Below are 22,391 nucleotides of genomic sequence, written 5' to 3' on the forward strand. Positions count from 1 at the left end.
ACTTGAGCCTCACTATCCTCATAAAAACTCTTCACTGCTTTCAGTAACCTACCTCCTACACCATACACTTGCAACATCTGCCACATTGCCCCCCTATCCACCCTGTCATACGCCTTTTCCAAATCCATAAATGCCACAAAGACCTCTTTAGCCTTATCTAAATACTGTTCACTTATATGTTTCACTGTAAACACCTGGTCCACACACCCCCTACCTTTCCTAAAGCCTCCTTGTTCATCTGCTATCCTATTCTCCGTCTTACTCTTAATTCTTTCAATAATAACTCTACCATACACTTTACCAGGTATACTCAGCAGACTTATCCCCCTATAATTTTTGCACTCTCTTTTATCCCCTTTGCCTTTATACAAAGGAACTATGCATGCTCTCTGCCAATCCCTAGGTACCTTACCCTCTTCCACACATTTATTAAATAATTGCACCAACCACTCCAAAACTATATCCCCACCTGCTTTTAACATTTCTATCTTTATCCCATCAATCCCGGCTGCCTTACCCCCTTTCATTTTACCTACTGCCTCATGAACTTCCCCCACACTCACAACTGGCTCTTCCTCACTCCTACAAGGTGTTATTCCTCCTTGTCCTATACACGAAATCACAGCTTCCCTATCTTCATCAACATTTAACAATTCCTCAAAATATTCCCTCCATCTTCCCAATACCTCTAACTCTCCATTTAATAACTCTCCTCTCCTAATTTTTAACTGGCAAATCCATTTGTTCTCTAGGCTTTCTTAACTTGTTAATCTCACTCCAAAACTTTTTCTTATTTTCAACAAAATTTGTTGATAACATCTCACCCACTCTCATTTGCTCTCTTTTTACATTGCTTCACCACTCTCTTAACCTCTCTCTTTTTCTCCATATACTCTTCCCTCCTTGCATCACTTCTACTTTGTAAAAACTTCTCATATGCCAACTTTTTCTCCCTTACTACTCTCTTTACATCATCATTCCACCAATCGCTCCTCTTCCCTCCCGCACCCACTTTCCTGTAACCACAAACTTCTGCTGAACACTCTAACACTACATTTTTAAACCTACCCCATACCTCTTCGACCCCATTGCCTATGCTCTCATTAGCCCATCTATCCTCCAATAGCTGTTTATATCTTACCCTAACTGCCTCCTCTTTTAGTTTATAAACCTTCACCTCTCTCTTCCCTGATGCTTCTATTCTCCTTGTATCCCATCTACCTTTTACTCTCACATATATGGTAAGGTGTGCAAAAGAAGAAAATTAAAGGTGAATACAGGAAAGAGTAAGGTTATGAGGATAACAAAAAGATTAGGTGATGAAAGATTGAATATCAGATTGGAGGGAGAGAGTATGGAGGAGGTGAATGTATTCAGATATTTGGGAGTGGACGTGTCAGCGGATGGGTCTATGAAAGATGAGGTGAATCATAGAATTGATGAGGGAAAAAGAGTGAGTGGTGCACTTAGGAGTCTGTGGAGACAAAGAACTTTGTCCTTAGAGGCAAAGAGGGGAATGTATGAGAGTATAGTTTTACCAACGCTCTTATATGGGTGTGAAGCATGGGTGATGAATGTTGCAGCGAGGAGAAGGCTGGAGGAAGTGGAGATGTCATGTCTGAGGGCAATGTGTGGTGTGAATATAATGCAGAGAATTCGTAGTTTGGAAGTTAGGAGGAGGTGCGGGATTACCAAAACTGTTGTCCAGAGGGCTGAGGAAGGGTTGTTGAGGTGGTTCGGACATGTAGAGAGAATGGAGCGAAACAGAATGACTTCAAGAGTGTATCAGTCTGTAGTGGAAGGAAGGCGGGGTAGGGGTCGGCCTAGGAAAGGTTGGAGAGAGGGGGTAAAGGTGGTTTTGTGTGCGAGGGGCTTGGACTTCCAGCAGGTATGCATGAGCGTGTTTGATAGGAGTGAATGGAGACAAATGGTTTTTAATACTTGACGTGCTGTTGGAGTGTGAGCAAAGTAACATTTATGAAGGGGTTCAGGGAAACCGGCAGGCCGGACTTGAGTCCTGGAGATGGGAAGTACAGTGCCTGCACTCTGAAGGAGGGGTGTTAATGTTGCAGTTTAAAAACTGTAGTGTAAAGCACCCTTCTGGCAAGACAGTGATGGAGTGAATGATGGTGAAAGTTTTTCTTTTTCGGGCCACCCTGCCTTGGTGGGAATCGGCCAGTGTGATAATAAAAATAATAATAAATATATGCTCACATATATGCTCTCACATTACTGCTCACATATATGCTTCAATGTAAACACTTCATCTACATATCCCCTACCCACTTTAAAACCTCCTTGCTCATCTGCAATTCTACATTCTGTCTTACCTCTAATTCTTTCAATAATAACCCTACAGTACACTTTTCCTGGTATACTCAGTAAACTTATTCCTCTATAATTTTTACAATCTTTGTCCCCCTTTCCTTTATATAAAGAGACTATACATGCTCTCTGCCAATCCCAAGGTACCTTCCCCTCTTTCATACATTAAACAAAAATACCAACCACTCCAACATTATGTCCCCCCCTGCTTTAAACATTTGTCATGATCCCGTCAGTTCCAGCGGCTTTACCCCCTTTCATTCTACGTAATGCCTCACACACCTCCTCCACACTCACATCCTGCTCTTCTTCACTCCTAAAAGATGGTATACCTCCTTGGCCAGTGCATGAAATTACCGCCTCCCTTTCTTCGTCGACATTTAAAAGTTCCTTGAAATATTCTTGCCATCTACCCAATACCTCCATCTCCCCATCTACTAATTCCCCTACTCTGTTTTTAACTGACATATCCATTTGTTCCCTAGGCTTTCTTAACTTGTTTAACTCACTCCAAAATTTTTTCCAATTTTCATTAAAATTTCTTGACAGTGCCTCTCCAACTCTATCATCTGCTCTCCTCCTGCACTCTCTCACCACTCTCTTCACCTTTCTTTTACTCTCCATATACTCTAGTCTTCTTATAACACTTGTGCTTTGTAAATACCTCTCATAAGCTACCTTCTCTTTTATCACACCCTTTACTTCATCATTCCACCAATCACTCCTCTTTCCTCCTACACCCACCCTCCTATAACCACAAACTTCTGCCCTACATTCTAATACTGCATTTTAAAAACTATTCCAACCATCTTCAACCCCCCTCCCCCACTACTCATACCTGCACCAGCCCACCTTTCTGCCAATAGTTGCTTATAAATAACAAAAAAGGCACAATACCGTGACTGGAACGATACACAAATAACCCGCACATAGAAGAGAGGAGCTTCAATGTGCGGGTTATTTGTGTATCGTTCCTGTCATGGTATTGTGCCTTTTTTGTTATTTATAAGCTACTATTGGCAGAAAGGTGGGCTGGTGCAGTTATGAGTAGTGGGGGGGGGGGGTTGAAGAGGGTCGGAATAGTTTTTAAAATGCAGTATTAGAATGTAGGGCAGAAGTTTGTGGTTATAGGAGGGTGGGTGCAGGAGGAAAGAGGAGTGATTGGTGGAATGATGAAGTAAAGGGTGTGATAAAAGAGAAGGTAGCTTATGAGAGGTATTTACAAAGCACAAGTGTTATAAGAAGACTAGAGTATATGGAGAGTAAAAGAAAGGTGAAGAGAGTGGTGAGAGAGTGCAGGAGGAGAGCAGATGATAGAGTTGGAGAGGCACTGTCAAGAAATTTTAATGAAAATTGGAAAAAATTTTGGAGTTAAACAAGTTAAGAAAGCCTAGGGAACAAATGGATATGTCAGTTAAAAACAGAGTAGGGGAATTAGTAGATGGGGAGATGGAGGTATTGGGTAGATGGCAAGAATATTTCGAGGAACTTTTAAATGTCGACGAAGAAAGGGAGGTGGTAATTTCATGCACTGGCCAAGGAGGTATACCATCTATTAGGAGTGAAGAAGAGCAGGATGTGAGTGTGGGGGAGGTGCGTGAGGCATTACGTAGAATGAAAGGGGGTAAAGCAGCTGGAACTGACGGGATCATGACAAATTTTTAAAGCAGGGGGGGGACAATGTTGGAGTGGTTGGTATTTTTGTTTAATGTATGAAAGAGGGGAAGGTACCTAGGGATTGGCAGAGAGCGTGTATAGTCTCTTTATATAAAGGGTTATTTGTGAATAGTTGCTTATATTTCACCCGAACTTCCTCCTCCCTTAGTTTATTCACTTTCACCTCCCTCTTACTTGTTGTTGGCATTTTCCTCTTGTCCCATCTACCTCTTACTCTAACTGTAGCTACAACTAGATAATGATCCGATGTATCAGTTGCCCCTCTATAAACGTGTCCATCCTGGAGCCTACCCATCAACCTTTTATCCACCAATACATAATCTAACAAACTACTTTCATTACGTGCTATATCATACCTTGTATATTTTATATATACAGTAGGGCCCCGCTTTACGACGTTCCGCTAATACAGCAATGTCAAATTATGACCAAAATTTGCTATACGGCAAGCGGTGTTTCAAATACGGCGCGCCCCACCCGGTTTGTTTACATTCTCTGTGACCACATCTATTATGTCATGAAACTTTCCAAAATTTCAATTGTTTTAAAGTTACTGCATATTTTATATGTACTCTGATAATTATACTTATGTGTACCTGTACCTAAATATACTTACACACTGTGCTGGTGTGCAGGTACACATTAAAATCGCTAAGTCTCTCTCTACTCATGACGCCAATACTACGAAATAATAATCACTCTTGGGCACACTGTCTTATTTTATATTAATACAAGCATTTTCATTAATCCATCTATGATATTTTCCTCAAAATTATATATGAAACCCGTTACATAGCATATAAACATGATACATACACTCACAGAATAAAAATTGACGTAAATATGAGATTTGTTTACAAAGCAGCTGTGTAGGTAGTGTCGGAAGAATTACGTTTTCTCTAGTCAAACTGGGGGATAACTGTAGAAAAATATTCTTTTCGTATGCCTTTACTGTATACATGTATATGGCAATTCACAATCTTTGTGGATTTAGTGCTTTTTATAATAATAATAATAATAAATAATAATAATAATAATAATAATAATAATAATAATAATAATAATAATAATAATAATAATAATAATATCTTTATTCACTCTAAAAATGGTGTGTTGCTGTTTGTTTATTCTGTACTAACTTGTACACAATGTAAGAATATTTGTATTGTGAGGTAATTATTATAATAAAAAAAAATACTGAGGTAAATGTTTTACAAACTCTTTCAAACGTACATGAATAAACTAAAAGTAGACACATATTAATAGGCATTTATTTCGCCTGACCAAGTGATCGCCCACTACCTTTTCAGTTTGTGTTCTTACATTGTCTCAACTCTGTATCTCATTCTCTCTCTCGCTTACTCTTTCGTGAACTAGTTGGCTCTCATTGATGATGGCGTCTAAGGTTAGCTGTGATAAAAAGAGGAGTCGTAAGCCTCTTGCTTTAAGTGCCAAGTTAGAGGATGATGGTGTGCCATTCTGATTTTATTCAATAAACACCCTGCCACTCACCTCTCACACATTAATATTAATATTTTAAGGTAACTAATAAGTGTACTCTGTGTGTATCTTACCTTTTATTGTGTTTTTAATGCCTATTTCTATTGCTAATATACGTTAGTGTAAACTTGTTGTCTGGCATTTATTGCCTATTTTATATGTGCTCTGACAATAATACTTGTGGACCTGTGTGGTAGCCTGGTGGAGGGACAACATTACGTTTTCTCTGCTCAGCCATCAGAGAAAACGTGTATGAATCTGCGTTTGGCCCAGCCACTCCCACACTCCACTTTTGTTTACAATTTTTGGCATTAATTATTCATTGCTTCACCCTTCGTTTATGATGGCATCTAAAGGTAATTGTTAGAAATGATTAAATTCAGTGAACAAGGTATGTCGATTTTAATAATATGGCTCTGGGCCACAGTGTAGGTAGCCGGTAGTTGTAGCCCAGGCGGGCTACACCTACTGGCTACCTACAATGACTTCCTACAAATACTACTCACCTCTCTTCCTATATTAAGATTACACATTTTAAGGTAAATAATGAGTGTACTGTATGTGTATTTTACCTCTCTGGGATGTTTTAAATACCTTATATTAAGTATGAGACGGGGAGCCAGGGCTACCTACACCTGGGCTACCTGCACCTGACTTCCTACAAGTATTACTCACCTCTCTCCCTACATTAAGATTACAAGTACTTTAAGGTAAGTAATGAATGTACTGTGAATGTATTTTACTTTGTGTTTTTAATGCCTAGTTCTATTACTAACTTAATATAATTTAATGTAAACTACTTGTCTGGCATTTATATGCATTTATAAATGGAAAAAATGGCGTTCTGCCTTCCGGCGATGTCTGCTTTCCGGCGACAGCCTGGAACCTAACCCACCGTATGAGTGGGGCCCTACTGTACTCTGATAATTATACTTATGTATACCTGTACCTAAATAAACTTACACACTGTGCTGGCATGCAGGTACACATTAAAATCAGTAGGTGTGCGTTATGCCTCAAGATGCCATATTAGTAATGATAATATTACAGTGGACCCTCCCTTTTTGTCGATCTCTGTTATAGCCGATTTCCATTTTAGCCGACTTTTTTGGTCAAAATATTGGTTCCGTTTTCATTGATTTCCTCCATTTTCATCAATGGTATGGAACCTGTTCATTGCCCAGCGTGCAGACAAAGCTGCCTCCCACACACATTCTCAGGCAGTGTCACGTTGTTTCTCGGCAAGTGAAAGTATCCTGTGAGGTCATTTGAAACATTTTGTAATAATCCATTGTTTTTGGCACTTGTTTATTGTGTGTGACTGCTAAATAAGCCACTATGGCCCCAAAGAAAGCTCCTAGTGCCAGTCCTTTGGTAAAGAAAGTGAGGAACACCATAGAAATGAAAAAAAGAAATCTTTCAAAAATATGATAGTGGCATTGCCGAACTTGGCAGGATGTACGGGAAGGCGCCTTCAACCATTGGCTCCAATGTGGCAGAGAGAAAAGAAACCATGGAAGCTGATGTTGTGAAAGGAGTGAATGTGATAACAAAACAGATCCCAAACAACTGAAGAAGTGGAGAAATTGTTGGTAGTGAAGATCAGAGAGAAAGAGTTAGCAGGAGATAGTTTTATGCAGTCGATTATTTGTGAAAAGGCAAAGCAGATGCATGATGATCTCATAAATAAACTGCCTGGAACGAGTGCTGATGTTGGTGAATTTAAGGCCAGCAAAGGCTGGTTCGAAAAATTCAAGAAGCAGCTAAAAAATTCATGTAGAAATTCAAATGTTATGTAGAGGCTGAAAAATTCCAACCCCAACAAGTGTTCAATTGTGATGAAACGGGCCTCTTTTCAAAGAAAATGCCAGAGAACCTACATCATGCAGGAGGAAAAGGCATTCCCAGGACACAAGCCTAAGAAAGACAGGCTAACACTCTTGTTGTGTGGTAATGCTAGTGGGGGATTTCAAAGTGAAGCCTTTTACTGGTGTATCACTCTGAAAATCCCTGAGTGTTCAAGAAAAACAGTGTTATCAAGAGTAAATTGTGTGAGATGTGGAAGGCAAAGAGTTGGGCATGGGTCACGAGGGAAATTTTCCTGGAATGGTTCAATGAAGTGTTTGGCCCAAGTGTGAAGAAATACCTCCTGGATAATAAATTGCCACTCTAGTGCCTCCTGTTAATGGACAAGGTTCCTGCTCATCCTCCAGACTTGGAAGACCAATTGTCTAAGGAATTCAGTTATGTAACAGTAAAGTTCTTGCCTCCTAACACCACTCCTCTCATCCAGCCCAAGGACCAGCAGATCACTGCCAACTTCAAAAAAGTGTACACCAAAACAATGTTTTGTTCAAAGGTGCTTTGACATAACCTTGGACTTGGAATTGACCCTAAGAGTTCTGGAGGAATCACTTCAATATCTTCCACTGCATAAGCCTTATAGATAAGGCTTGGCAGGGAGTGATTTCCAGGACAATGAACTCTGCTAGGGGGAAAATTGTGGCCACATTGTGGCCAAAAGAAGGATTTTGAAGGGTTTGAGGCTGGCTCTGTCGACCCTACATCTGTTGTGCAATCAATTGTGGCATTGGGGAATTCCATGGGGTTGGATGTGAGTGACCAGGATGTTTAAGAATTGGTGGAGGACCCCAATCAAGAGCTAACCACTGATGAACTGCAAGAGCTTCATCTGCAACAGCAACAGACCACAGATCAGGAAATTGCTTCAGAGGAGGAGGAAGAGAAGGAAGAAGGTGCCTTCTTCAAAGATTAAGGACTAGGGTGCACTCATTTGTGGAGAAACATCACCCTGAGAAAACTGTTGCAATCCATGCTGGCAACTTTTACAATGACAGTGCCATGTCCCATTTTAGGCAAATCTTAGAGAGATTCCAGAAACAGACCTATCTGGACAGATATCTTGTGCAACAGGGGTCCAGTGACTCAAGCTGATCCTAGTGGCACAGTTGGAAGTTGAAGACACAGATGAGCCATAGGGTTGTCAGAAGGCATTTCTTCAGTCTCAGGTGGTCAGAAAGTGGAATGATCTCGAGCAGGTGAAGGCAGGTTTTATACAAAGCTTTAAAGCCAGGTATGATAGGGCCTACAAGGCTAGGAGGGAGTGAATTTAGCAAGCAACAAGTCAAGATAAACGGCCTTGCAGTCACATATAGGCGAGTCCACAAACTAGTTACTAAAATCTACATGTGAAAAATATTTATAGTAGTAATCAGAGCAATATTTGCAATATCTTACTTGTAATATGAGATCTTGTAATTGTTGAGTCTTGAGTTTAATGCGCTCTACACGTTTATGTCGCTCCTGCTCCAATTTTCGGCACTCTTGTGCTGAGTTTGTAGGTAGACCCAACCACCGTATTTCTTTTTTCTCTTTGCTGATTATATTCATTGCCATAAGGACATTAAGTGCATCATAAACTCGCCGTCTAATGTTCTTTTGGTCGTACTGAAAAAAAAAAAAATTCTGTGCAATGCATGAAGGTATTAAAATTCATTAAACATTTACAAGACTCCAGCTTCTTGCTTCCTAAGTCTTAAGACCTCTGGCTGCATCCCCCCCCCCCCACCCAAAAAAAGAAAAATTGTTGGACGCTTAGTAACATCTTTTACTCTATAGAAGAATGAAAGTCAATTCAGTATAACAGATATAAATGAGGTGTTTCTTTCATATCCATATACCCGTATATTTCAATTCTCTTTCAAATAAAATAAATTTCAAATGACTTTCAAGTCTTCAAAATTTCATAGTAAACCAATACTGAAGTTATCAGACATGCTAATCCTAAACACAATCCATGTTGCACTAGATCATACATTTAACAAAATTTAAGGAATTTTTTTTTTTATTGAAGTAAATCTAAGCTATGTCTATGATAAAAAAAAAAATCAAGAATAGTGCAAGATTCCAAACTTCTCTACACTTTTCAAGAGAGCTAAAAAAAAAAAAATTCTTAAAACAATAAACTGGTCTTGCAGTAGTCCTTGGGATACAGTTTCATTACACAAGAATGAAAAACCGTGTACTGTAAAAAGATTTCACTTTCAGATTTATCAATACAAATAATAACTCACATTGGCACCATCAGAGGGTGATGCACACCGAGTTGGGTCTGTAAATTCAGATACTAATTCATCCGCCACTTCATTGTATGACGTTGTACCTTTAGCTTTAACTTTTTCGCATACCTTCATGGAAAAGTGGCGTAGACCCTTGCCACCCTTTTCGCTCTTTCGCCGTTTACTACAAAGAGAAAGTTTTCCAAATTAAAATATAAATTACCATTATTATTTAACATTTACTTGACTATTATTTGAGCAGTAGATAACATGTAGGTAAACCAAGCCACAAAATATTAATCTGAATTTCTCTAAAAAAAAAAGAAAAAAAATGTAAATTATTGTTAAACACTGTAATTCAAGGATAATTGATTTATATATATATATATATATATATATATATATATATATATATATATATATATATATATATATATATATATATATATATATATATATATATATATATATATTTTTTTTTTTTTTTTTTTCAACAAGTCGGCCGTCTCCCACCGAGGCAGGGTGACCCAAAAAAGAAAGAAAATCCCCAAAAAGAAAATACTTTCATCATCATTCAACACTTTCACCACACTCGCACATTATCACTGTTTTTGCAGAGGTGCTCAGAATACAACAGTCTAGAAGCATACACATATAAAGATACACAACATATCCCTCCAAACTGCCAATATCCCAAACCCCTCCTTTAAAGTGCAGGCATTGTACTTCCCATTTCCAGGACTCAAGTCCGACTATATGAAAATAACCGGTTTCCCTGAATCCCTTCACTAAATATTACCCTGCTCACACTCCAACAGATCGTCAGGTCCCAAGTACCATTCGTCTCCATTCACTCCTATCTAACACGCTCACGCACGCTTGCTGGAAATCCAAGCCCCTTACCCACAAAACCTCCTTTACCCCCTCTCTCCAACCCTTTCGAGGACGACCCCTACCCCGCCTTCCTTCCCCTATAGATTTATATGCTTTCCATGTCATTCTACTGTGATCCATTCTCTCTAAATATATATATATATATATATATATATATATCTATATATATATATACACACATACATACACAGTGGACCCTCAACCAGCGATATCAATCCGTTCCTGAGAGCTCATCGTTAGTCAGAATTATCGTTAGTCAAGTTAATTTTCCCCATAAGAAATAATGGAAATCAAATTAATCCGTGCAAGACACCCAAAAGTATTGAAAAAAAAAATTTTTTACCACATGAAATATTAATTTTAATACACACAAACTGAAGATTACATGCACAGTTACATGACACTTACCTTTATTGAAGATCTGGTGATGATTGATGGGATGGGAGGAGGGGAGAGGTGTTAGTGTTTAGAAGGGGAATCCCCTTCCATTAGCGCTTGAGGCAGCAAGTCTTTTTCTGGGGTTACTTCCCTTGTTCTTTTAATGCCACTAGGACCAGCTTGAGAGTAACTGGACTTCTGTCGCACAACATATCTGTCCATAGAGGCCAGTACCTCTCGTTCCTTTATGACTTTCCTAAAGTGGTTCACAACATTGTCAGTGTACAGGTTGCCAACACGGCTTGCAGTAGCTGTGTCAGCGTGATTATCATCCATAAAGCTTTGCACTTTAAGCCACATTGCACAGATTTCCTTAATCTTAGAAGTAGGCAACTTCTTCAATTTCTCTCTCCCCTCCTCCAAAGCAGTTTCCTCAGGTCTGCCCTCTTGCTGTTCAAAATGATCTAGCAGCTCATCAGTGGTTAGCTCTTCACTGTCCTCCACCACCAACTCTTCCACATCCTTCCCACTAACCTCCAACCCCAAGGACTTCCCCAAAGCCACAATGGAATCCTCAACTGGCATAGGATTCTCAGGGTTAGCCTCAAACCCTTCCAAATCCCTTTTGTCTACACATTCTGGCCACAGTTTTTTCCAAGCAGATTTCAATGTCCTCTTAGTCACTTCCTCCCAAGCCTTACCTATAATGTTTACACAATTGAGGATGGTAAAATGATCTTTCCAAAACTCTCTTAGAGTCAGTTGAGTTTCTGAGGTCACTACAAAGCACCTTTCAAACATAGCTTTTGTGTACAGTTTGTGTACAGTTGGAAATAACCTGCTGGTCCATGGGCTGCAGGAGAGGAGTGGTATTAGGAGGCAAAAACTTCACCTTAATGAAGCTCATGTCCCTAGAAAGTCGCTCTGCCACATCTGTAGGATGACCAGGGGCATTGTCTAATACCAGGAGGCACTTAAGGTCTAATTTCTTTTCAATTAGGTAATTTTTCACATCGGGGGCAAATGCATGGTGTAACCAGTCATAGAAAAAGTCCCTAGTGACCCATGCCTTACTGTTTGCCCTCCACAGCACACACAAATTAGCCTTGAGGACATTGTTTTTCCTGAACACTCTGGGGGTTTCAGAGTGATACACCAATAAAGGCTTCACTTTGCAATCACCACTAGCATTGGCACACATCAACACAGTAAGCCTGTCTTTCATAGGCTTATGTCCTGGAAGTGCCTTTTCCTCCTGAGTAATGTACGTCCTGCTTGGCATTTTCTTCCAAAACAGGCCTGTTTCGTCACAATTAAACACTTGTTCAGGTTTCAGTCCTTCACTGTCTATGTACTCCTTGAAGTCCTGCACATATTTTTCAGCCACTTTGTGGTCCGAACTGGCAGCCTCACCATGCCTTATCACACTATGAATGCCACTACGCTTCTTATATCTCTCAAACCAACCTTTGCTGGCTTTAAATTCACTCACATCACTAGTTGCTAGAATTTTTTTAATTAAATCGTCATGCAACTTCCTAGCCTTTTCACATATGATCGCTTGAGAGATGCTGTCTCCTGCTATCTGTTTCTCGTTTATCCACACCAATAAAAGTCTCTCAACATCTTCTATCACTTGCGATCTCAGTTTCGAAAACATAGTTGCACCTTTGGCAAGAACAGCTTCCTTGATTGCCGTTTTCTTGCCCACAATAGTAGCGATGGTTGATTGGGGTTTATTACACAACCTGACCAGCTCAGAGATACGCACTCCACTTTCATATTTATCAATGATCTCTTTCTTCATCTCCATAGTAATTCTCACCCTTTTTGCTGTAGGGTTGGCACTAGAAGCTTTCTTGGGGCCCATGGTGACTTATTTTGCAGGTGCAATCACTAAAAAGGCTGTGATAATATGAAATGTTCCAGTTGTATGTTTGGAAGCGACCGCAGTGGCTGGCTGGCTTGTAAACACTGGCACCAAAGGGACAAGTGAGGCGCGCTCAGGCCAAAGTGGACGCGTATGGTACGGAACGAAAAGCGCTGGTCGTGTTTTTAAGTGCTAGTCGAGGCAAAATTTTTGCGTTTAAATGAATCGCTTGTCAGATTTATCGTTAATCGATGTCATCGCTGGTTGTGGGTCCACTGTGTGTGTGTGTGTATATATATATATTTTTTTTTTATTATCACGCTGGCCGATTCCCACCAAGGAAGGGTGGCCCGAAAAAGAAAAACTTTCACCATCATTCACTCCATCACTGTCTTGCCAGAAGGGTGCTTTACACTACAGTTTTTAAACTGCAACATTAACACCCCTCCTTCAGAGTGCAGGCACTGTACTTCCCATCTCCAGGACTCAAGTCTGGCCTGCCGGTTTCCCTGAACCCCTTCATAAATGTTACTTTGCTCAGACTCCAACAGCACGTCAAGTATTAAAAACCATTTGTCTCCATTCACTCCTATCAAACACGCTCATGCATACCTGCTGGAAGTCCAAGCCCACTCGCACATAAAACCTCCTTTACCCCCTCCCTCCAACCTTTCCTAGGCCGACCCCTACCCCGCCTTCCTTCCACTACAGACTGATACACTCTTGAAGTTATTCTGTTTCGCTCCATTCTCTCCACATGTCCGAACCACCTCAACAACCCTTCCTCAGCCCTCTGGACAACAGTTTTGGTAATCCCGCACCTCCTCCTAACTTCCAAACTATGAATTCTCTGCATTATATTCACACCACACATTGCTCTCAGACATGACATCTCCACTGCCTCCAGCCTTCTCCTCGCTGCAACATTCATCACCCATGCTTCACACCCATATAAGAGCGTTGGTAAAACTATACTCTCATACATTCCCCTCTTTGCCTCCAAGGACAAAGTTCTTTGTCTCCACAGACTCCTAAGTGCACCACTCACTCTTTTCCCCTCATCAATTCTATGATTCACCTCATCTTTCATAGACCCATCCGCTGACACGTCCACTCCCAAATATCTGAATACATTCACCTCCTCCATACTCTCTCCCTCCAATCTGATATCCAATCTTTCATCACCTAATCTTTTTGTTATCCTCATAACCTTACTCTTTCCTGTATTCACTTTCAATTTTCTTCTTTTGCACACCCTACCAAATTCATCCACCAATCTCTGCAACTTCTCTTTAGAATCTCCCAAGAGCACAGTGTCATCAGCAAAGAGCAACTGTGACAACTCCCACTTTATAATAAATAAATAAATAAATAAATATATATATATATATATATATATATATATATATATATATATATATATATATATATATATATATATATATATATATATATATATATATATATATATATATATATATATATATATATTTTATTTTTCAACAAGTTGGCCGTCTCCCACCGAGGCAGGGTGACCCAAAAAAGAAAGAAAATCCCCAAAAAGAAAATACTTTCATCATCATTCAACACTTTCACCACACTCGCACATTATCACTGTTTTTGCAGAGGTGCTCAGAATACACAGTTTAGAAGCATACACATATAAAGATACACAACATATCCCTCCAAACTGCCAATATCCCAAACCCCTCCTTTAAAGTGCAGGCATTGTACTTCCCATTTCCAGGACTCAAGTCCGACTATATGAAAATAACCAGTTTCCCTGAATCCCTTCACTAAATATTACCCTGCTCACACTCCAACAGATCGTCAGGTCCCAAGTACCATTCGTCTCCATTCACTATCTAACACGCTCACGCACGCTTGCTGGAAGTCCAAGCCCCATGCCCACAAAACCTCCTTTACCCCCTCTCTCCAACCCTTTCGAGGACGACCCCTACCCCGCCTTCCTTCCCCTATAGATTTATATGCTTTCCATGTCATTCTACTTTGATCCATTCTCTCTAAATGACCAAACCACCTCAACAACCCCTCTTCCGCCCTCTGACTAATACTTTTATTAACTCCACACCTTTTCCTAATTTCCACACTCCGAATTTTCTGCATAATATTTACACCACACATTGCCCTTAAACAGGACATCTCCACTGCCTCCAACCGTCTCCTCGCTGCTGCATTTACCACCCAAGCTTCACACCCATATAAGAGTGTTGGTACTACTATACTTTCATACATTCCCTTCTTTGCCTCCATAGATAACGTTTTTTGACTCCACATATACCTCAACGCACCACTCACCTTTTTTCCCTCATCAATTCTATGATTAACCTCATCCTTCATAAAACCATCCGCCGACACGTCAACTCCCAAGTATCTGAAAACATTCACTTCTTCCATACTCCTCCTCCCCAATTTGATATCCAATTTTTCTTTATCTAAATCATTTGATACCCTCATCACCTTACTCTTTTCTATGTTCACTTTCAACTTTCTACCTTTACACACATTCCCAAACTCATCCACTAACTTTTGCAATTTTTCTTTAGAATCTCCCATAAGCACAGTATCATCAGCAAAAAGTAACTGTCAATTCCCATTTTGAATTTGATTCCCCAAAATTTAATCCCACCCTTCTCTCGAACACCCAAGCATTTACTTCCTTTACAACCCCATCTATAAATATATTAAACAACCATGGTGACATTACACATCCCTGTCTAAGACCAACTTTTACCGGGAAGTAGTCTCCCTCTTTTCTACACACCCTAACCTGAGCCTCACTATCCTCATAAAAGCTCTTTACAGCATTTAATAACTTACCACCTATTCCATATACTTGCAACATCTGCCACATTGCTCCTCTATCCACTCTATCATATGCCTTTTCTAAATCCATAAATGCAATAAAAACTTCCCTACCTTTATCTAAATACTGTTCACATATATGCTTCAATGTAAACACTTGATCTACACATCCCCTACCCACTCTGAAACCTCCTTGCTCATCCGCAATCCTACATTCTGTCTTACCTCTAATTCTTTCAATTATAACCCTACCGTACACTTTTCCTGGTATACTCAGTAAACTTATTCCTCTATAATTTTTACATTCTCTTTTGTCCCCTTTCCCTTTATATGAAGGGACTATACATGCTTTCTGCCAATCCCTAGGTAACTTCCCCTCTTTCATACATTTATTAAACAAAAGTACCAACCACTCCAACACTATATCTTCCCCTGCTTTTACCATTTCTGTCATGATCCCATCAGTTCCAGCTGCTTTACCACCTTTCACTCTACGTAATGCCTCACGTACCTCCCCCACACTTACATTCTGCTCTTCTTCACTCCTAAAAGATGGCATACCTCCCTGACCAGTGCATGAAATTACTGCCTCTCTTTCTTCCTTAACATTTAAAAGTTCCTCAAAATATTCTCGCCATCTACCTAATACCTTCATCTCCCCATCTACTAACTCCCCCTACTCTGTTTTTAACTGACAAATCCATACTTTCCCTAGGCTTTCTTAACTTGTTTAACTCACTCCAAAAATTTTTCTTATTTTCATTAAAATTTCTTGACAGTGCCTCTCCCACTATCATCTGCTCTTCTTTTGCACTCTCTCACCACTCTCTTTACCTTTCTTTTACTCTCCATATACTCTGCTCTTCTTATAACACTTCTGCTTTGTAAAAACCTCTCATAAGCTACCTTTTTCTCTTTTATCACACCCTTTACTTCATCATTCCACAAATCACTCCTCTTTCCTCCTGCCCCCACCCTCCTATAACCACAAACTTCTGCCCCACATTCTAATACTGCATTTTTAAAACTATTCCAACTCTCTTCAACCCCCCCACTACTCATCTTTGCACTAGCCCACCTTTCTGCCAATAGTCGCTTATATCTCACCCGAACTTCCTCCTCCCTTAGTTTATACACTTTCACCTCCCTCTTACTTGTTGTTGCCACCTTCCTCTTTTCCCATCTACCTCTTACTCTAACTGTAGCTACAACTAAATAATGATCCGATATATCAGTTGCCCCTCTATAAACATGTACATCCTGGAGCCTACCCATCAACCTTTTATACACCAATACATAATCTAATAAACTACTTTCATTAAGTGCTACATCATACTTTGTATATTTATTTATCCTCTTTTTCATAAAATATGTATTACTTATTACCAAATCTCTTTCTACACATAGCTCAATTAAAGGCTCCCCATTTACATTTACCCCTGGCACCCCAAATTTACCTACTGCTCCCTCTATAACATTTTTACCCACTTTAGCATTGAAATCCCCAACCACCATTACTCTCACACTTGATTCAAAACTCCCCACGCATTCACTCAACATTTCCCAAAATCTCTCTCTCTCCTCTACACTTCTCTCTTCTCCAGGTGCATACACGCTTATTATAACCCACTTTTCACATCCAATCTTTATTTTACTCCACATAATCCTTGAATTAATACATTTATAGTCCCTCTTTTCCTGCCATAGCTTATCCTTCAACATTATTGCTACTCCTCCTTTAGCTCTAACTCTATTTGAAACCCCTGACCTAATCCCATTTATTCCTCTCCATTGAAACTCTCCCACCCCCTTCTGCTTTGTTTCACTTAAAGCCAGGACATCCAGCTTCTTCTCATTCATAACATCCACAATCATCTCTTTCTTATCATTTGCACAACATCCATGCACATTCAGACTTCCCACTTTGACAATTTTCTTCTTATTCTTTTTAGTAATCTTTACAGGAAAAGGGGTTACTAGCCCATTGTTCCCAGCATTTTAGCTGACTTTTACAACACGCATGGCTTACGGAGGAAAGATTCTTATTCCACTTCCCCATGGATATAAAATGAAAAGTAATAAGACCAAGAACTATTAAGATAAAATCAAAGAAAACTCAGATGAGTGTGTATAAATAAATGTGTACATGTATGTGTAGTGTGACCTAAGTGTAAGTAGAAGCAGCAAGACATACCTGTAATCTTGCATATTTATGAGACAGACAAAAGACATCAGCAATCCTACCATCATGTAAAACAATTACAGGCTTTCGTTTTACACTCACTTGGCAGGACGGTAGCACCTCCCTGGGCGGTTGCTGTCTACCAACCTACTACCTTCAAACTCCAGTAGAAATAAAATCTATTATCCTTGAATTACAGTGTTTAACAATAATTTACATGGGTAAGAGCCTAGTTATGCAATGCATTACAGACAGGCAAAATAGAAATAACTTAAGGCTAGTTTAAATATATTATATACCTAGAGCTAACTTAAATATAACAAAGATAAACTTGGTTGCCTGAAGATAGGTTTACTAATACAATTACTTGTAGTAACAAAACTTCTTTTTAAAACAGCAATGCTAACATGAGGGGACAGTAATATAAAATATTATTGACATAGGGATGGCATGGTTGGCATAATAGGTGCACAAGTATGAATACTGCCTGGAATAAGGACAGTCAAGAGGCAATAGGTATCTTACACATGTCTAATCAAACTTCATTAATGACATCAAATTAGGCAATTTTTTTTTACTTTTTTTACATCAGTTAGTAGAAAGGCAATATTTAAAGCTTTCTGGCAGTGAGCTCCATATCTTTGAGCTCAAGAGCATCAAGTTCCTAGCTTGCCCAAGCTGAAAACAGGATGTCAATTGAGTACGGTAATTATTTCTTGTAATATGTCTAAGCATTTTGTTACACTTTCTAATTAAAGCTTCAAGTTGGGGTTCATATTTGTGTTAAGTGTTCTATACATATAATATGCATAGAAGTATGGATGTTTTGTATGCTGAGAAAATTTAAACTTTAGAAAATCATGAGCATGTCTTTCCTAGAATCAGTATGGGTGCTCATTCTAACACAGCAGATTTACTTAAAAATCATGAATCAACATCTCAAAAGTCCCAAATATGAGAGTTGTTGTTCGATGGTATTATTTACCAAGTCCTACAACCTTTTAGTTTGTCAGAGTTCTCATTATGATGTATTCAGTTTCTAACATTGTATGACAAACAAACTATCAATACCAACTTGTTACTTTCATGACCAATTCGCTCTATTACATAAATCAATCACAATGCAAGTTGAACTATTCAAAATCTAGCTTTTCACAATTTGCAACCTATGTCACTGGCCAGGAGTGTGACCAAATTCAGAAAAAAAAAAAGGATTTTTTTTTTTTTAAACACACTGGCTGTCTCTGAGGTAGGGTGGAAATAGCCCCACCATTTAGACAGATGCTGGGTTCTCAAAGTCAGGCAAGCACCCTATTGCAAAAGTTCAACCACTCCTAGAGAAGATTCCTCCTACCCCTAGGAAAAAACTACAAACCCCACCACAGCATTAAGGTGATCCAGCTTTGGGCAGAAAAATGAAAGATTAAAACTCAACAACATAAATTTTAAAATTTTATTTTACATTTTTGCTCCCAATCAAGTAGCTAATCACCTAACATACCCTGCAAAATAAATATACAAATGGTCAAAAGGGAAATGAGAAAATATTGCCGAACTCATCGTAGAATTTTCACATGCCAACGTCAAACTTTAAACATACTTATTAAGCAATGCCGTCTGAAGAGTTATTAGTACAATTTAGTATGACTACTACACAGTAGTGCCTTAAGTGTTCTGCAGCTGTACTCAAATTACTAATAACCTTAAACATTTTTTTTATTAACACATCAACACAGGGTGACCCAAAATGAAAGAAAAATACTTTCATCATCATTCAACACTTTCACCATCATTCATACATAATCACTGTCTTTGCAGAGGTGCTCAGATACAACAGTTTAGAAGCCCCTCCAAACTGCCAATATCCCAACCCCCTCCTTTAAAGTGTAGGCATTGTACTTCCCATTTCCAGGACTCAAGTCCAGCTAACAGGTTTCCCTGAATCCCTTTCACAAATTATTATGCTGCCCACACTCCAACAGATAGTCAGGTCCCAAAAACCATTCATCTCCATTCACTCCTTATCCAACACACTCAAGCATGCTTTCTGCAAGTCCAAGCCCCTCACCCACAAAACCTCCTTTACCCTCTCCCTCTAACCTTTTTGAGGATGACCCCTACCCCGCCTTCCTTCCATTACAGATTTATACGCTCTCAGTCATTCTAATTTGTTCCATTCTTTCTAAATGACCACACCTCAACAACCCCTCTTCAGCCCTCTGACTAATACTTTTAGTAACTCCACGCCACCTCCTAATTTCCACACTCCGAATTCTTTAAACATGTTATGTATTACAAATTCTTTTCAAGGTATGCCTATATTTGAAAGAAAGGGTGGTTATGTCATCATTATATTTGCCTATTTCTGCACATGGAGGTGAAAAGTACATTGTCAGCACTTTGAATTAAGGGTGGTAATGTTGCAGATCAGAGGATCTTTCGAACTGTAATGTCTGTGCATTTTTAGCAAGACAACTATCAAGTTAGTGATGGTGCAGTTTTTCCATTTTGGGGATCATCCTACTTTGGTGGGAGACTGCTGGTGGTGAAAGAAAAAAATACTTATGTGCAATATAAATTTGCTCATAGGCAATCAAAGCTGTTCACAAAAATGACTGAAGATTCCTACATGAAGAAGTGTAGATAAGCTGACTGGACCTGGAAATGCAGCTAATACATACAGCAAGGGACACGTAAATAAAATAAAATAAAAGCAATAAGGAATATCCTTCAACTCTTTCACTATCACAACCCCTGAAATCAAACGTGTTCTGTTACACGATTTAAAAAAAAAAATAAAAATACTTTTATCTTCTAAAATGGTAGATTTTTTCTGAGGGTGTGTAAAGGTAGAAAGTTAAAAGTGAACATAGATAAGAGTTAGGTGATGAGGGTATCAAATGATTTAGATAAACTGGATATAACACTGGAGGGAGGGAGTATGGAAGAAGTGATGTTTTCAGATATTTGGGAGTTGACTTCTTAGTGGATGGGTTTATGAAGGATGAGGTTAAGGATAGAAGTGATGAAGAAAAAAAGGCGAGTTATGTGTTGATGTATCCATGGAGATGAACATTATCCATGAAGGCAAAGAAGGGAATGTACGAGAGAACAGTGGTACCAACACTCTTATGTGGGTGTAAAGCATGGGTTGTAAATGCTGCAGCGAGGAGGCTGCTGGAGGCAGTAGAGATGTCATGTCTAAGGGTAATGTGTGGTGTAATTATACAGAGAATTCATAGTGTGGAAATTAAGAGGTGTGGAGTTACTGAAAGTATTAGTCAGAGGGCTGAAGAGGGGCTGCCGAGGTGGTTTGCTCATTTAGAGAGAATGGAACAAAGTATAAATCTGTAGGGAAAGGAAGGCCGGGTAGGGGTCGTCCCCGAAAAGGTTGGGAGGGAGGGAGTAAAGGTGGTTTTGTGGTCAAGGGGCTTGGACTTCCAGCAAACATGTACGAGCATGTTAGATAGGAGTGAATGGAGACCAATGGTTTTTGGGACCTGACGAGCTGTTGGAGTGTGAGCAGGGTAATATTTTGTGAATGGATTCAGGGAAACTGGTTAGCCAGACTTGAGTCCTGGAAATGGAAAGTATAATACCTGCACTTTAAAGGAGGGGTTTGGAATATTGGCAGTTTGGAGGAACATTTAAGCCATCGTATCTGAGCGCCTCTGCAACGTGTGATTATGTACGAGTGATGGTGAAAGTGTTGACTGATGAAAGTTTTTTTTTTTCTTTCTTTTTGGGTCACCATGCCTCAGTGGGAACCAGCCGAAGTGTTTAAAAAAAAAAAAAAAAAAAGTACAAAATTATGCAGGTGGAAAGTGGTGGTCTGGGCGCATTTATGCATCAGCGATTTCACCCATTATGTAGCTTATTTTAGGCCAATTTCAATGGGGGGGGGGAGCAAGATTTTTTTTTATATACTGTGAACACCCACCTCAGACCCTTTCTCTCATGTCAAGGCCAAAATTTACATCATGGCAAATTTGAAGGTGCTGTGTACATAATGCTGGCCTCGGTAACATTGATCTATGTGAAAGATGGCAAAACAGTTAAACTGCAAGTCTGTTTCATTGACAAACCTTATCAAAATATACCAGAAAAAGCCATTAAAGAACAAACATAAGTCTTATGTTTATATTAACATGGTTGAAAAAAAATTTCATGCCACTATTGTAGCACTGACAGTTATAATATTGGTATTACAGGTAGTAGGTGTATCAAAGATCAAGGGCTCATCTTCCTCATTTTGATGAAAATGTTTCAGAGGGTTTGATTACTGGTTTTTGGAGTGAAAAAATTAAGTTTTTCTTGATAGTAAAGCTCACTCTTGTTTATACAACATTTTGTAGCAGGAAAGAGTTTTCTACAGTTTACAAGAGTATAAACTCCATGATCTGTCTAGATCCCATTTTACAAAGATTGACTATCATCTTCATACCCTCAGACAACTGCTGTCGTTATTTCACAAAGGAGAAGTGCAGTTTCGGCATACTCCTTATCAGGCAATGTAGCTCGCTCTTGGTCATGATCCATCAACTACTCAGTGGAGAGGTCCTCTTGCAACAACTCGTCCACATCTTCAACCTTAATGTCTTCAAACCCGACTAATCTTGAAAACTCCATGATGTTTCTTGCCATTTCTGAAAGTATGGTG

The 22,391-nt window shown here is 39.3% G+C and overlaps 1 protein-coding gene across 3 annotated transcripts in view; it reads right to left on the reverse strand.

Moving 5' to 3' along the window:
* Window positions 1–22,391, reverse strand: part of Dp (transcription factor Dp) — a 133,750-nt gene that overhangs the window by 42,568 nt on the left and 68,791 nt on the right. For all 3 annotated transcript variants that reach the window (XM_070088391.1, XM_070088390.1, XM_070088392.1), the window contains exons 6-7: window positions 9,597–9,765; window positions 8,761–8,970 (exon numbers count right to left, since the gene is read on the reverse strand). In XM_070088391.1, the coding sequence (XP_069944492.1) occupies window positions 8,761–8,970; window positions 9,597–9,765 (379 nt within the window). The remainder of the gene's footprint in view (window positions 1–8,760; window positions 8,971–9,596; window positions 9,766–22,391) is intronic.

This window comes from Cherax quadricarinatus, chromosome 24, assembly GCF_038502225.1.
Source record: "Cherax quadricarinatus isolate ZL_2023a chromosome 24, ASM3850222v1, whole genome shotgun sequence".
Lineage (NCBI taxonomy): Eukaryota > Metazoa > Arthropoda > Malacostraca > Decapoda > Parastacidae > Cherax > Cherax quadricarinatus.